Source organism: Musca autumnalis, unplaced genomic scaffold, assembly GCF_047663935.1.
Source record: "Musca autumnalis isolate F117 unplaced genomic scaffold, ASM4766393v1 scaffold_2, whole genome shotgun sequence".
Taxonomy (NCBI): Eukaryota; Metazoa; Arthropoda; class Insecta; order Diptera; family Muscidae; genus Musca; species Musca autumnalis.
In genome coordinates this window covers 23,859,439-23,877,911 of record NW_027411755.1, presented here as the reverse complement: position 1 = coordinate 23,877,911, position 18,473 = coordinate 23,859,439, and the positions used below count along the sequence as shown (strand labels likewise).

General features: G+C 41.1%; 1 protein-coding gene across 4 annotated transcripts in view; it reads left to right on the top strand.

The window, feature by feature from the left end:
* The window catches only part of DIP-theta (Dpr-interacting protein theta), a 328,764-nt gene that overhangs the window by 179,668 nt on the left and 130,623 nt on the right, over positions 1 to 18,473 (top strand). For all 4 annotated transcript variants that reach the window (XM_073967266.1, XM_073967264.1, XM_073967265.1 and 1 more), the window contains exon 7: positions 286 to 414. In XM_073967266.1, the coding sequence (XP_073823367.1) occupies positions 286 to 414 (129 nt within the window). The remainder of the gene's footprint in view (positions 1 to 285; positions 415 to 18,473) is intronic.

Genomic DNA, 18,473 nt, shown 5'->3' with positions numbered 1-18,473 from the left:
TTTCTTAAGTAGACAAAGAGGCCAAAAAATATAAAATTTTTAAGCATTTTTAGTAATTTTTTTTTAGGAGTCAATAGTTCACAATAGTCCATTAACATTTTTTAAACAAAATATTTCCAAAAAATGTCTTAAATTTAAATTTTATCTATTGATTTTTTTTTCAATGTCCACCCTATCTGTTCATGTCACGATTTGTACAAAATGTCATCCTTTATCTGCAGTTTTTTATTACCATTTTGTGTTCTCTCTTATTCTCTTCCACATCTTTCTTTTCTTGTGCCGCAGCCATCAGTTACAATGGTTCATTTCTAACAATTGCCAAGGTGAAGCGTTTAAATATGGGCGCATATCTATGCATTGCCTCAAATGGTATACCGCCATCAGTTAGCAAAAGGGTCATGCTGATAATACATTGTAAGTATTTTTGTCGTCTAAGTACATAACACAAATATATTTGTTTATTTTATTTTTTTTTGTACGCAGTAAAAATAAGATTAAAAGCTATCAGATTTCACAAAAATATTATTTTGCTCAAATGTACTCAAAAACGGTTATATTTCAAGAAAAATTTTAAATGTTCCCTTGTGTAGGTTGTGTGTGTGTTTTTTTTTTTTGTTATTCCCAAAAGTGTGCAGAAAATAAACAAATAAATTCCTAGAAGGAAATGGTTTCAAAGTATTCTTCTATACAGACAAATTAAATAGAAAATGTGCCTTGCATTTAAGTAAAGGTAGATATTATATATTTGGGTGCCACCGTGGTGCAATGTTATGCACACCCGCCTTGCACGCAGAAGGTCAGTGGTTCGATTCCCCGGCCAGAAAACATCAAACATTTTTCAACGGTGCCAAAATACCCCTCAGTAATGTTGGCGACATTTCCTGAGTATATCAGCCTTGAAAAACTTCTCTAAAAGTGGTGTCTTAAGGCACGCCGTTCGGACTCGGCGATAAACAGTAGGTCCCATATCATTGAGCTAATATGAATCGGGGTGCACTCATTGATATGAGAGAAGTCTCCCTTGTCCCGTATGGGATGTTGTGGAACAATGTTTTTTTGTAGATATTATATCAATCGACTTTTATAATTTTTTTGCTCGTTTTATGACTTGTTGTTGTAACAGTTTTTTATTATTATGTTTGTATGTTCGTTCTCCTGTTCAATCTGACCCTGGGTCTATCTCCAGTTCCAGGAAGTTGGCTACTTCGTTGGGATGTAACCACAGATCCACTGGAGTCAGATGAGTAGGCTTGGCGGGGCAGTTGAATAGGTGCTTAGTAACGTGCGGGCCCATGCCGCATACTGGGCAGATGTCTTGCATGGTGCGATCGATTCCCGCCCAATAGGAATTTAGGCGACTGCAATATGCCGAGCATAATAGAGCCAAAACTACTCTGGTTTGTCGTGTCAGCTGACGCTCTTCAGCTGCGATAGATGGGGGATGTGCTCCGATGACTGCATTCACACAATAATTGCTTATTGTCGTGTGAATGCTGTTCAAACCTGCCTGATATGTCTGTTGATCTAGAGGTTCTTTCCCATATTCATGGACCGTCGCCTCTAGAGCATGAATATCCTTCTTGATAAGCCTGAGTGTATCGATGGCCAGCAGATGGTGATTGGGATGGCTCTCACGGTAACACCCGAGCAAGTACTGCAACGATAGCATCTCATTATGTTGCCGTACTGGAAGAATCTTTGCCTCCTCATGTAGATGGTCCACTGTAGATTTGAGAAGGCACCCTGTTGCTGTTCTCCGGGCGGTGTTCTGACAAATTTGAATATTATCCCACTGCGTGTCACATAAATTCCGGCACCAAACTTGCGCCGCATAGCTTACCACAGACCGACCTATCGCTTTATACGTGGTCAACAAGGTTTCATTATCTGCACCCCAAGTGCTGCCGGCTAGCGACTTGAGGACCTTGTTGCTAAATTTCAGTTTATTGCCGATAGCTGCGGCATGCGCGGACGACGTGAAAGTGACCCCTAGAATTTTGGGGCACTTTGTGGTCGGAATTCTGCTACCATCGACCCTGATATTCAACTCTCTTCTATACTGCGCCGTCCATGTGGTGAACAGAGTGGCGGATATCTGCGTATTCCTCGCGTGGAAAAAGGTGGTAAGATTGGTTAAATAGGAGTTCAGTCTCTCACAGATGTCATTAGGGTAGGTACCTGACGCCAGGATCGTACAATCATCCGCATACGTTACGATCTCAATGCCGTCTGGAGGGGGCGGAATACAGGAAACGGAGAGGTTAAACAGTTCCGGAGATATCACCCCTCTTTGGGGAATTCCTTGTTTCACTATACGGGGCTTGGATTTCTTGTTCCTGAATTCCACATACGACTGGCGTGTACACATATAGTTGATTATCCAACGTTTCAGACTTGGACGGAGGGTTGTCTGCTCGCTGTCCTCGAACAGCGTGGAGTGCTTGACAGTATCAAAGGGTTTTGATAAGTCAAGCGCCACCATCACTGTTCTATCGCACGGCCGTCTCTGGTTGAGTCCTTGACAAATATATGTGGAGATGGCGTGCAGCGCAGTTGTCGTGCTGTGCTGCTTACGGAATCCATGCTGATGATCGGCAACTTGATAGCTATTTCTAATGCAGGGGAGGACTATGGCCTCAAGGGTCTTCGCTACAGGTGACAAAAGCGAAATCGGCCTGTACGATTCACCTTTGCTGGCATTCTTGCCTGGCTTCAGTAGCGGGACTTCGGGAACAATAAGGGTGGCTAGCGACAGGTTGAGAACTTTAGTGAGCTACTTTAGTGAGATACTCCACTCCCGGCTCATCCAGCTGTTTCATCATTACCATGGAAATTCAGTCAGGGCTCAACGCTTTGGATGATTTAGCGTTCCTGATGGCATCATCCATTGTAAACTGTGGTGGTTCATCCTCGGCAGGAAGAGATCTAATGTGACGTAACACTCTTCTCTTCGCCCTGTCACTCACGGGGTGCTCGACAAACAGTCGATTGAAGTAACTTGCACACCTCTTCGGGTCAGTCAACGTAACGTCGCCAAACGTGACTGAGGTCCTGTCATTCCTCCTTCCGGGGTTCGAGAGTGACTTAACCGTTGTCCACAATTTACTTATACCGGCTCCAATGTTGCAACCCTTCTGATGATTTAACCACTTGTTCCGCTTATGTTCGCCGACCAGCCTGTTAACTTCCAGTGTCAGCTCCCTGACTCTGGGGTCGTCGGGGTTGGTTCGACGAAGCTAATCACGCTCATTTGATAATCCTGTCGCCTCTGATGGAAAATTTGGTCTTACTTCGGGTATTCGACCAGCAGGTATATGGCGACCGGCTGAAGCATTGATGATGTCTCGGAACGTCCTTTCCGCTACCCGAGCATCAGAAGGATTGGGCAATTGTCTAAAGCGGTGATTGGTGAACTCTCTGAAACTCGGCCAATCAGCTTTCCCATGATTGACGAATGTGCGGCGTTCAGAGGTGATAAAATCGGGTGGTCTGCTGATGGAGACAATTATGGGGAGATGGTCTGATCCAAGGGAAAGGGTTGCCAAGTGACGTGATTTGTCAGACCAGATGACACGATGGTTATGTCTGGCGAACTGTGACACGCTCCTCTAATTCTGGTAGGGGCGTCCTCATTGACCGAGCAAAACGTAGATCTATCAATCTGCTCAGCCAGCGCTATACCCCTCTGGTCGTTTCCGAGGGCAGTTCCAGACCTGACTGCTACCCCCATACATTCCATGTACGGGTCGTTAGAGGCAGGCTTAAGCGAGATAGGTCTGTATTGAACAGACTGGTGTAAAAGGAAAGCTAATCCCCCACCTCCACATCTGGTGCGATCCTTCCTTATTACGTTGTAACCATCACAACGTACTGAGCTGTGGTCGTTCAGCATGGTTTCCTGAACCGCCGCGACCTTGATCTTCTTCCTATTCATAAAGTCCACTATTTCATCGATCTTACCTCGGAGCCCATTGCAATTAAATTGCAAAAAGGATGCATTTTCTGGGATTGGAACAACAACGGCTGGTGTTAAATGCTGCGCGTGCGGTTGCTGTTGGTGGGACTGCGGGGGAGTTTCGTAATCCAACGAAGAAGGAGTTTCGTAATCTGACGACGACGACTCATTGGGGGCTATGTTCGCGCAGCATGCAGCAACATGGTCCCTATCATAGTCCCTTACGTGAGCAAGTCCAGAGCAACCCCTTAAATGCACCCACTCCTGACATCTATTGCATCTCACCGAAGATTGGATATGGGTGAAAATGTGGATGTGACAAACCGAGCACAAATATATTGGTTCTGGGTTTTCCTCCGTCCCGGACCAAAAGAATCCGGAGCAGACATTGCGGGATATGCCGCTCCCAGCATAGAAAAACAAAACAAATACAAACATATGTAGACTGAGGTGGCAGCCGCTGGCCGGAACCCTGGTGTTGTGTGGTCCCGGGTCAATCCGGTACAGAGAACCCGCTGCCGTGGGATTGCGTTTTATCACTATCCACAGTTAGTTTTTTAAGCCAAAAATTTAACTTTTGATTTTCTGACCACTATTTCCGTAAAACCTAATATTAAAATATTGATCGATGAAGGACTACATTTTGATGTCCTTGATATGACAATCGGTTCATTAGATTTCGAGCTAGAGTTAGCACCGCAAAACGCCTTAGAAAGCGAAATCATCAAATTTTAAACAAATAAGAACGGCGTTAATTTCGACCGTGCCGAACTTTTTACACGCTCCACGACGAACTGTAAACGTAGGAACAATTACTTTCCTTTCGTTTAGGAAAGTATCAAACTCTTCCTACACATTAAGGTATATTTTTGTAAGGGGCTACCCTTACCTAACACTTTTGAAAACTCAAAAAAATGTATTGGCTTGTTTTGAAGTACAGGTAATACGAAGGCTGCACAATAACTATCTGGCCTGAATATTTACCATCAAAAATAGTATTACACTATGCAACACTGAAAATGCAAACAACTTCTTATGCATTTTTGGAAAGTACATTTTGGGACTACAAAAACCCTAATGGGGTTTTGTCCTGTCAGATCCAGTCCCGATTTTATGGCCTCATCTAAACCGGGCTAAAACTACAGTTTTTTCCATTTATCGGACCTTTATCTCAGAAACGAATAGAAATTGGCCTTGCGGTCTTTGGCAAAATTGTAGCCCAAACTAGTAGAATATACATATATTTTGAAAAGACCACATAAGAAAATCTTCAACTACATAGGACATAAAAATCGATAAAATATAGAAAATTTTACATAATTGTTGAAATTTTGGTGAGTATCGGCTAAACTATTGGGAGTTAAATCAGTAACCTTTTGCAAAAATCTTCCAAACAACAATTCTTTAGAACATTCTGAAACTCTACAAAGCTTACTTCATGTTGTTTCAGCGGTATTTTGCATCATATCTTCTACAACACGTTTTACAAACACAGTTCACACCAAGAGTTTGTTCTCGCATTTCGGATTTCACCACGTTATTGATATATTTATTAAATGGTCGTTGAAAAAATTATTCCTAGAATTTTCATATGTTCTAAGAAGTTGTTTATTGAAATCTTAGGTACATTTTTGTGGTTGTCTGTATCCTTAATTTTTAGGCGGTTGCGTATCTTTGGACCAGAGTCGGAGAAAAAAGTATAAAAAATTGGATATTGTCAAAAGATTTTTGCTATTTTTGCCATTAAGAACCGTTCATAGGCATTTCGTATGTTCCAGAAAGTTGTTTATTGATGTCTTTGCTACAATATTGTGGTTGATTGTTTGCTTGAATTTTGAACGGTTTATGGAGCAGAAGCCGAGAAAAGAGGATAAAAATCGAAATTGTTTTGCTATTTTGACCATTAAGATCTGTTTCTACAAAGTTCGTATATTTTAGAAAAATGTTTATTTAGATCTGAGGTATATTTCCTTAGTTGGTTGTTTGCTTCAAATTTGATCGGTTTGATAGCTGTATAACAAAACTTGAGAAAAAAATTTAAAAAAAAATTTGACCATGACGATTTTGACCTTGCAGATGAAGTTCGATGGATTATCTGTGTTCACAATTTTTGTTCTTTAAGGCAAGAGCTACAACTTTGCCTCTGAGATGAATTCAAATTTCCTAACGGTTTGGAAGATATAGTCCTGACTAAATGACCCTTTTCATATCAAAGCCTCAAACCTTTGGAGGCATATAACCGCGAAAGTTGATGAGATACGAAAAAACGGCGAGACACATATCCTCTCTTTTTTGGTCTTCTATCAGGCTGCGGTGTCAGAATATGGTTAATAATTTTCGTGTTGCACAGTGTTATACATATATCAAAATATTTTATTCTTGCTCTTATCTACAAATTTGCTTCTGAGGTCAGATGAAAATTCACTTACGTTTTAAGGACCATGATCCGCGAATCTGCACTTGGAATGTTCGCACTCTTTATAGAGAAGGTGCAGTTTACGCAGTGGCAGATGCACTTGAAAAGTACAAGGCCGACATTTATGCCATACGGGAAATACGATGGAACGGGAAAGGCGTCACAACAACACCTAAAGGTGACGCACTGTATTATAGCTGCCCCGACATAAAGCATGAGTTTGGTTGCGGATTTGTAGTTGGTCGGAGGTATAAACATTTGGTCTCCAGCTTCACTCCCATTGAATGAAGACAAGGACGAACCCACTGAAGACAAGGTCGAACAGACCAAAGATATATTTTACGAGCGCTTAGAAGAAACTTATGACCGTTGCCCTGCCCATGACATTAAAATTATACCATGCGATTTTAATGCCAAAATTGGAAAGGAGAATATCTTTGGCCCAACAGTCGGGAAATTCAGTCTCCACAGTGAAACATCTGACAATGGTATGAGGCCATGGAAACCGGCGGAAAATCAGTACTTGGACCAGGAGTATCGTGCTGCTACCGAAGAGAAAAATGCAGCGTATAGGACTACTTTACGATCAGTAGCAACGCGTAGCGCACGAGAGTGGTATCGGGAGAAAAGGAGAGAGGAGAAACGTCTTTTCCGCAGAAAAAAGAGAGAGATGGAAAAGCTGGAGTGTGAACAAATCGAGATGTACAGGAGACAGAATGAAGTCCGTAAATTCTACCAAAGAGTGAAACATGAAACTGATGGCTTTGGAACTGGCACATCCTCCTGTAGAGTCCAGCAAGGTAATCTGGTAACTGATACAGATAGCGTGCTCAGGATATGGAAGGAACAATTCTCCAAACTGCTGGTATACAATAGTAGCGAAGACGATGGATACTACAGATCCAATCCCAGAAGACGGTATAGAATGTATACCGCCCGGCCAAGATGAGGTAAAACAGCAATCAACCGGCAGAAGAATAATAAAGCAGCAGGAGCCGATGGCTTACCAGCCGAGCTGTTTAAAACCGGAGGCGAGTAGAGGGGTAATACCCCTCTACTGAGGCGGCGCGCTGATAAGGTGTATGCATCAGCTAGTTAGCACCATCTGGCAGGAAGAACGCGTACCCGACGATTGGAACCTGAGCATCCTGTGTCCCGTCCAAAAGAAAGGAGATAAGACTGTATGCTCCAACTATAGGGACATAAGTCTTCTCCCTATTGCCTATAAGATAGTGTCAGGGATATTGTGCGAACGACTAAAGCCAATAATTGGACCATACCAATGTGGCTTTAGATCTGGCAAGTCCACCATTGACCAGATATTTACCCTGCGGCAAATCCTGCAGAATACTCAAGAGATGCAGATCGACACAAATCACCTTTTTGTCGATTATAAAGCAGCATTCGACAGTCCTCTCCAATCAAAGGTATTCCATGCAATGTCTGAATTTGGTATCCCCGCAAAGCTCAACCGGATTTGTAAGATGACTTTAACTGATACTAGGTCCTCAGTTAAAATTGGAAAGAACCTCTCCGAACAGATCAGTACCAAAAAAGGTTTCAGACAAGGAGACAGCCTTTCGTGTGACCTATTCAACATTTTACTGGAAAAGGAAATACGAGATGCAAATGTCAAAAGAAATGGCACAATTTTCACCAATAGCCACATGTTACTTGCTTATGCTGATGACATAGACATCACGGGACGATCAGTAAAGGAAGTAACTGATATCTTTAGGAAGGTCGAAGCAGAATCTGCGAAAGTGGGTATGGCGGTAAAAGGCAAAAAGACCAAATTGATGGTGTCGACGGGCAAAGCGTCCAACTGTGGAAGTTGGTACCTATAATTTTGAGGTAGTTAAAGATTTCGTCTACCTCGGCACTGCCATAAACACAACAAACAACATCAGTTGTGAAATAAAAAGAAGAATTGTATTGGCCAACAGATGCTACTTTGGCTTAAATAAGCAGATTAAAAACAAAGCCACATCTCGTCAAACAAAAACAACGCTCTACAAAACACTGATACTACCAGTGCTGATGTATGGCTCCGAAGCCTGGGTAATTGCGCAAGCAGACATGGCAGTGCTTTGTGTGTTTGAGAGAAAAATTCTTCGAAAGATCTACGGACTAATCTTCGTTGACGGTGAATATCGATGTCGCATGAACCACGAGCTGTATCTGCCATACAACGACATCAATATAGTTAACCGTATCGAGATGCAGTGATTGCGTTGGCTAGGCCATATCATAAGAATGGGCGAAGATGAACCCGCTAAAAAGGCGTATAAATACGGTGCACGCAGAATTGGCAGGCCAAAGAATAGATGGCACAAATAAGTGAATGAAGAGATGACAAGGCGCGGTATTCCAGAAAGCGAAGCACTAAACAGAGAGAATTGGAGATCTTTTCTTAGTTCGGTCTATGGAACAAATGTTCTGTAATGGGCCAGCTAAGTAAGTAAGTCAGACTTTTGGAAATAGGAGTCAAATCTAGCTCGAAAGCTAACGAACCCATTGCCATATATTTTTGTGGGCTTATCAGAGACATCAAAATCTAGTCCTTCAGCAATCCAATTTTATTTTTTTTGCGGTTTTCATGACCAACAAATGTTAGTATTTAAGCCAAAAAATTAAATTTTTATTTCTGGCCACCGTTTCCGTAAAACAAAATAAAAAATCGCTGAAGAACTACATTTGTATGTCATTGATAAGACCACAAAAATATATGACAATCGGTTTATAAGTTTTGGAGCTGGAGTTGGTATCTCAAACGCGTTCTACACGGTATTGCTGCAAGCGAAATCACAGAGAAAATTTGAAATAAGTAAGAAAGGCACACAGTGGTTCAAAATCTTTTTTCCTGTTCAAAACTTTGTAACTTTTGAATGGATAACACAATCATCTCTCCGATCCATTAAAAACGTTCAAATTCGGTGACTACTTCACCAGAGGAATTCAAGGTCAAAGATAAATTTTTCAGTTTTTTTTTTCATATTTTGCATTAAAATATGAGTGTTTTTGAGTTTTTCATATGCATATAGAACCATTACATCAGGATACATGGACTTACCCACGAAAAACATCATGTAGCTGTAAACAGGGCTCCAAGGAGTACCATCGGTAAAAATTTCCAATGTATCCTCAAAACGGACCCTTAAGCGAACAAAAATGTTGAACATTTGTGTGGGTGGTACGTCAAGGAGTGGACCGATAGGGCCCATTTCTGTACGTGAACGAAGTTTCTGAAAATATTCGACATCAAATCGGTTGCTCCATTAATGAGATATTGCGCTTACCAATTTAGCGAATATTTTCGAACTTTTGTGGGGGAAGTAACGGAAGGAGACGACATATAAAAATCATCTTACATATTTTTACCCCAAAATAAAAAATAAAAATTTACCCCAAAAAATCATTATTTTATTATATAAAAACTACAATACTGTCCCTAACTGATTCCCTGCAATATGGACAATGGAAATGTGCTTAATTGGATAATGTAGTATTACATGAGGAACAGCACTTCAAATGTCTGCAAGGGAGAAGTACTACATTTGCTAATTATCCCCCCAAACTACACATTTTCTTTCATTGTTTTCATCCTCAATATTCTCCCTTGTTAATTCACCTTCACCAGATAGACCTTACTCATCTGGATCTTCACCAAAAATATTTTCGGGTGGAATTTGTACAGCCATATTATTGTTGTAAATTACCCTTGTTACAAATGTTGCAACAGTCATTTTTTCCGAGTTTAATAAATTGGTTGCTTCGTCTATGATCGCATCCCTAACCACATATTTTTTTACGATATTTTTTATGAACTTCCATTTTAAGCAAGAATACAAAATTCGTGGCTTTTGAAAAATTCCTCATTGCGAAAATATTTTACAAATATCAAACACAAACTTGACAAATATGTCTTTAACTTCCACAACAAAATCCTGAACCTCTTAATACAACAAAAACATAAACTACTTCACAAAAACAAATTAGCGCAGACACAACTGCGAAAACAAATGACAACTCTCCTAGATGAAATAGACATGCAAAAACTCATTGAGAGTGAAACCACATTATTTGAGAGTTACACCAACTCACACAAGACTACCCATATTAAAAAGCTCTAATCATTACAACAACAAAACAAAGAAATAGAAATGAACAACAACAACGGATGGTTTGTAAACAAGACGAAGGCAAATATTCCCGATGACATTGAGTGGTTACTCTAGTTAGGGCCGAAATATGCAACGCCTACAACAACAAAAACATTCCCGCTTTTAAATGTCATTGCAGAAGGAGAAGATTGTGTGCAAACAATAAATGACAAAGAACAGCAAGATATTGCAAGAACAAAACTAGTGACTAGTCTCCCTCATAGATGATCGCATGAAGAACTCAACGTTAACCACAAGAGACAAGACAATTATGAACACAGTGGGTAGATGTAAAACGTTCTTAAAAGAAAATAATGATATATTAATTATGAGCGCTGACAAAGGACGGAAAACAGTGGCAATGGACAAAAACGAATATAGAGCCAAAATGTCAGCAATTGTAGGAGATCTCTGCACGTATAGACGTCTTACAAGAGATCCTACATATAATTTACAGACGAAAAACAATTCATTAATGGATAAATTATTTAAATTAAACGTGATTAGCGAATCGGAAAAATTCAAACTGACAACAAAAACAGCAGTAGCACCAAGATTCTACGGGTTGCCCAAAATTCACAAACCAGGAATTCCACTTAGACCGATATGCTCAACTTTAAACTCACCAGCGATAGGGCTATGTAAATATATAGTCAATATCTTAAAACATCTAACAAGGAACTCAGTATACAATGTCAGAGATGCAAAGGACTTTAAAAACAAGATCAAGGACATCAAGATTAACACGGACGAGGTCCTAATATCGTTTGACGTGGTATCTCTGTTCCCCAGTATTCCGATAAATGTAGCTCTAACTATAGAAGACAAATGGGACATCATACGGACTCACACAGAGATACCAAAAGAACTTTTTATGGAAATATTGACACTGTGTATAAAGGCTACACGATACTTCAGTTTTGACGATAAGATTTACAATAAAACAAAGGCATGCCAATGGGTTCCCCTGCTTCACCAGTAATGGCAGACATCGTGATGGAAAAGCTTTTGGACTCGTCAATACAGAAAATGCAGACGAAGCCACGAATTTTGACTAAGTATGTCGACGATAAAAAAATACATAAAAATGACATAACGGCAACCCTGGATATACTAAATACGTACAACTTGCAAATCCAATTCACGATGGAAATTGAGACAGACAACAGATTGCCATACCTAGACGCGATAGTGATAAGACATGAAAATGAACTCAAACTAAACTGGTACCAAAAGCCCACAGCGTCGGGTAGACTTATTAACTTCACTTCCAAACACCCAAGAAGAACAATTATTAATACGGCAACTAACTTTATAGCGAGAGTTCTAGATATCAGCGATAAAGACTTCCACGTTGAGAACATCAACACGATCAAAGATATTTTAATGAAAAACAATTTTCCTATGAAAACAATAAACAACTTGATCTCACGTACAAGAAGAAGAGACAAAACCCAAGCACGAGAGAAGGAGCCAAAAATCTATAAAACAATGATGACACAAGAGGGTTTTCGGAAAGAATTAAAGCATCCAATATATATGACAGATCCAAATATGAACTGGCATTTAAATCCAATAACACTTTAAATAACGTTTTCAGCAGATTAAAAGATAAAATTAAAGACGAGGACAAGTCCAATGTAGTATACAAAATCAACTGTAAAGGAGACAAATCCAACATATGCCAAAAGGTATATGTTGGCACTACTAAGTGTAAACTAAAGACCAGGATATCAAGACACAGATCAGATCAAAAGGCACATAACAAACCCCTGGATCAAAAAACAGTTTGGCAGCACATTGTGCCGTAAAAAACCACACCAGACTTCAATAACATTAAAATATTAACTCAAGAGACTAATTATCATAAACGTAATACTCTTGAGATGTTACACATCATAAACACTCCGAATGATATACGGCTAAACTATAAAACAGATACAGACAATTGTGCTCAAATGTATAGGCACACAGTCAACAAATACAGATATGACAAACTTCAGTTGAAGAAAGCACTTGGAACAGATAAACCAGAACTCTCTTTCAAGTAATTTTGTTGTCAATAAGTTTTTAAATAATCTCTGTTAACACAATTATCATTTGTAGTTCCCTGAAGATGATTGGAGACTCCAATCGAAATATTGGAAAATAAAGAAACTATATAAAAATCAACACCCGATTTTTATTTTCAAAAAGCCTGTAGCCGAACAATACCAATAATAATATTTTACAAACTTAAAAAATTGAAATTGGCAGGAATGCATTTTTTCAAAATGTCGTTAAATGCTTTAACAGTGGAAGGAATTGTCGCATCGGATCTGAAGAAAATTATTATTTAGAAAAAAATGTTACCATTAACTGAGTTTACTTACTTTCTTTATGTAAAAACCTAAAGTAAGATGCATATTTATATAAAAAGAAAAAAAGTGCGCGCGATTTTTTATTTCCCCTTCCGATATGCTTCGCCCACCGGACGCAAATATATCAGTGTACAAAATCGCGCGAGTTATTTATATATGTGTTTTCTCTTTGGAGAAAACTACAAATTCAAACACCGACATTTAATTTCGTTTAAGAAGCAAATATGATTTTATTTGTCAATTGATGTCTTAAGACTAACTCAACTAAGAATTTATTTTTTAGCTATATCGATTTTTATTATCTTATTAAGAAAAAATATTTTAAAATTTCTTATTTGTGTTTGTTTTGTTTATTGTTGAAGATTCAATCTCATTTGATTGCTTGAGTGGGTATTCCCCCATTGGCTCAACTTCATTTATTACCCTCTATTACAGAGAGTAATGTTCTTCAAAACGAACTGACAGTGTTGCAAAATTTTACTGATTGCTACCAATATCATGTTTTCATCCCGGCGAAAGGAATTATCAATTGGCTTCTCAGTTTTTGAATTTTGCAACACTGTCAGTTCATTTTGAAAAACATTACTCTCTGTAATAGAGGGTAATAAATGAAGTTGAGCCAATGAGGGAATACTCCACTCAAGCAATCAAATTTCTTATTTGTTGTATTGTAAGCATATACGAGTATCAGTAACAGCATTTGACATACATAAGTAGACGCACCATAATTTCTAAAATTTGTTTTTATTTTCGCGGAAAATCAAAAAAATTAAAAAATCTGGGAGTAAATCTAAATTATACTTCCTCAGAGTCCGTATAATATAAAACCAAAATTATAAACATTGGCTTTATAAATTGCATGTTATAGCAACAATAAAAGTGAATAAACTTATTGTTAAAGTATTATTCCAAATATATTTTTTGGTTTGATTAGAAAAATAGATTAGAAAGAAAGTATCAGTCAGCTGTTCTGACGGAGATATACCCTCAGCTACTGACCAAACAAAAAAAAAACAAATACACTAATAATGCCGTATATAAAATATGTATATTAATTTTGTATCACGAGTTTGCTTTTAAATCTGTATGTACCGTAATGTGGGGCTATACGAAATCATTTTTAGTAACCAAACATCTTCATAATGGACTAGAAATATTAAATTACTTTAAACTAAGTTTGAAAGAAATTTTTGAAAAAGTTTTAGAGTTATCTTGCGCTATAGCCATTTTAATATGTGCCGGGAGGGTTTTGGAGCTTGGACCATTATCTCAGGAAGTATTGACTTACTCCGGAAAAAGACTGTACCGTTGTAAATGAGGCCGCTAGAACAAACTACTGAAAAAAAGAATCCAAACGATGCGAAAGGAGCTTTTAAACTTCACTTTTTTCGAATTTTGTGTGGGAGTTACCCGAAGGCGATAACCGATATAGCCCATATTCCAACCTGATAGATGACTGAATGAAAAAATATGATGTGCAAAGTCTGCACCAATCAGAAACTCCCTGCGAGAATTATATTGCGGATTTGCCATTTTTGTTGGTGCCGTCCGAGTTTCTTGTAACTTTTAGGCCAATATCTCAGGAAGTATGAACTTGCGCAAGAAAAAAATTGTATCGTCGTAAAGGGAGCGGCAAGGACTGTAACGTGGTTTTGTCGTCGGCTGGGGTAAGCTCAGTCGCGTCCGGGGTCTCCATAAGGACCCACTAAACCTTACGAAATGAGAAGACTAGTATTCTCCCTCTCCTGGGGGCTAAATCGGGGATTTATTGAATAAATACTAATTTACAATCTACTTGTGTTCAAATACGATAAGAATGAATTCAATGGTATATATATTTAGATTAAGCGTTGGATTATGCAGACTCGCTGGGATTTGGCAGCTGAGGAGCTCGTGTTGAGTTATCGGCTTCTTCTACGAGGGAAACGGTGTTGTTTGTGTTTGGTGTTCGGCTACAGATGATCGGGAAGACGAGGAATTCGGTGTTCGGCTACAGATGATCGGGATGACGATGTATTCGGTGTTCGGCTGTAAATGATCGGGAAGACGAGGAATTCGGTGTTCGGCTATAGATGATCGGGAAGACGAGGAATTTGGTGTTCGGCTATAGATGATCGGGAAGACGATAAATTCGGTGTTCGGCTACAGATGATCGGGAAGACGATGAATTCGGTGTTCGGCTACAGATGATCGGGAAGACGATGAATTCGGTGTTCGGCTGTAGATGATCGGGCAGACGATGAATTCGGTGTTCGGCTGTAGATGATCGGGAAGACGATGAATTCGGTGTTCGGCTACAGATGATCGGGAAGACGAAGAATTCGGTGTTCGGCTACAGATGATAGGGAACGCAGTGGGTTCGGCTGTTGATGTTCGGGAATACGATGGGTTGTCGGCTTCGGAGCTCGGCTGATGACGTTCGTGAATACGATGGATGTCGGCTTCGGAGCTCGGCTGTTGATGTTCGGGAATACGATGGAATGTCGGCTTCGGCGCTCGGCTGTTGATGTTCGGGAGTTAGTCTAGGCTACGATCTAGTATCTACCATGCGCTACTGAGTACGGAACAGCTGACCCGAAGGCCCTGTGGAACAGCTGGCACGAATGCCCTGTGGAACAGCTGGCACGAATGCCCTGTGGAACAGCTGACCCGAAGGCCCTGTGGAACTGCTGACCCGAAGGCCCAGTGGAACTGCTGACCCGAAGGCCCAGTGGAACAGCTGACCCGAAGGCCCTGTGGAACTGCTGACCCGAAGGCCCAGTGGAACAGCTGACCCGAAGGTCCTGTGGAACTGCTGACCCGAAGGCCCAGTGGAACAGCTGACCCGAAGGCCCTGTGGAACAGCTGACCCGAAGGCCCTGTGGAACTGCTGACCCGAAGGCCCAGTGGAACAGCTGACCCGAAGGCCCTGTGGAACTGCTGACCCGAAGGCCCAGTGGAACAGCTGACCCGAAGGCCCTGTGTATGTATCAGCCACCACAACTTAATGGGTAGCTCTCAAAAAGTATTCCCAACACTAGGCACCGAGGCGTAAGTTGGCGAACTTAGAGCAACCTTTTGTTCCAGCCCGTGTAGCAAACTCCCTGCAGTAGTAAGCTCGCCATTCTCAAGTAAACCTGAAATACTTTAGTGGCTTGGAGTACAGAGTAAATGAGAATTATTCACAGTGTGCGTTAAAATTGTAACTGCGAAACTACACCGGAATTGAATTCTCCTTTGGGTTACATCTTAAAACACAACATGTAAGTGGATGAAATGTAATGACTGCTGCCTATTGAATGGCTGTTCTGTATGTCTGCAGTGTATTGGGTGGTAGCCGGTATTGTGTTGTTGTACTATGTATGTACGTGATAGTATTGTCACGTTACATCTCCCCCCCGCTTCGGAGAGGGAAACCAAAGGGGATACCAAGGAAAACTTAAAATCAGCAAGAGAATTCGGATTTCTTCCTTCTAAATCTTGATCTTTGTTTCTGTTTCCTTTTCAGTTTTGGTTTTACTTCTCGGGATTCTTTAGTACAGCTTTGCTCAAGTTCGTATCTTCCCTTACACTGGTCGGGGTCTACGTTAGTTGGTAAAGTTTTAACAAGTGGTGAATCAGTTCTCTGCGATAAAGAAGAATGTTCGTCTGCATTCAACGAGACGGTAGGGGGTCCTCCTGTTTTAGGTTCCTCGTTAGCAATCAAAGGTGACCGTTGGATGGATGACGTCGGTGCTTCGGTGATGTGACGGGCAGTTGAACACCTGCTGGGGGATTGACGGCTGGTGGCAGATTCTTTGCGAGTCGATTGGTTAGGGATTGCCTTCGTCGACGTTCGGTTTTCCGACGGAGAGGTTGATTGTAGGCTTAGTCGTAATGGAGTCTGTCCTCCGAACTTGTTGTGATGCTGCTGGCTCGTTGGGCTATAGAAGAAGTGAACCGAGTCCCTATCCCTGGAGAACTCGACGTTCGTATCTTCTCGACATTGACAGTGCCTTGTCATTACATCCTCCTTGCCACAATACGAACAGAAGATTTTCCACCTGGCATTGCATTGGAAACGGGTGTGACCTTTCTGCTTACATCGCCAGCAATGGGTTGATCGTTGATAACTTTCGGTTCGATGAAAAAGCATGTGTGAGGTGTGTGGACGTTCGGCACGAGTTTCATCCCCTTTTAAGAGCTCGAAGTCGTCCGTGAATGACATTAGCTCCTCCAAGGTCTGGAAATCACATCGACGGATATAGTGGCGATATTCGGGGCGGAGACCATCGTAGATTCGGTCGAGGTGATCCATTTCTCGGAGGGTGGGGTGTTGTTTCGCCATGGTCAATATCTGCAGGATAAAGTCCTTCGCATTTTCTCGGTTATCTTGACGGCGGTTGTAGAATGAATGTTCTAATTGCGCTAGATGTCGCTTCGATAAAAAGAACTTCTCGACTTCCCCCCGAAAAGTGCTCCAAGACTTGATATCGTTTTTCTTCACCCTGTACCACTTCAAGGCCTTACCCTCGAGGATGATGGGTAGAGTGGAAATCAAACGGTCGTGGGGTACTCTATAACACTCGGCCAATTCCTCAAGCCTTTCTAGGAACTCCACCAAGTTTCCTTCGCCTGTGTATTTAAGGTTCCAGCGCTGCACACTATTTATGGTCTCGGAATCGCTCGTCTCTCGTCGGGAAACAGGTTCTGGGACGGTCAAGCATTTCTTTGTGACCACCGTTCTCTCCTCGGCTCTCAATTCGTTTTCTATCTCCCAAAGAAAATTTTTGTTACAGGTCTCCTGCCGCTTCTTCAGTACTAGGTCTGCCAATTGCTTCCTCAAGTACCCGACTGTTAAACCTTCCGTCGGTATTGCTGCCAACTGACATTGCTCTACGAGCTGCTCCTTCCTCAGCAAATAAATCCAATGCAATGATTCTTCTTTTAACTTCTTACCGCATTTGTGACTCGATCCGTCGTCGTTGGCGGTGGTTTCGGGTTTTCCGCAATGCGATTTTGAATCGGGTCCCTGCTCGGGCGCCATTTGTAACGTGGTTTTGTCGTCGGCTGGGGTAAGCTCAGTCGCGTCCGGGGTCTCCATAAGGACCCACTAAACCTTACGAAATGAGAAGACTAGTATTCTCCCTCTCCTGGGGGCTAAATCGGGGATTTATTGAATAAATACTAATTTACAATCTACTTGTGTTCAAATACGATAAGAATGAATTCAATGGTATATATATTTAGATTAAGCGTTGGATTATGCAGACTCGCTGGGATTTGGCAGCTGAGGAGCTCGTGTTGAGTTATCGGCTTCTTCTACGAGGGAAACGGTGTTGTTTGTGTTTGGTGTTCGGCTACAGATGATCGGGAAGACGAGGAATTCGGTGTTCGGCTACAGATGATCGGGATGACGATGTATTCGGTGTTCGGCTGTAAATGATCGGGAAGACGAGGAATTCGGTGTTCGGCTATAGATGATCGGGAAGACGAGGAATTTGGTGTTCGGCTATAGATGATCGGGAAGACGATAAATTCGGTGTTCGGCTACAGATGATCGGGAAGACGATGAATTCGGTGTTCGGCTACAGATGATCGGGAAGACGATGAATTCGGTG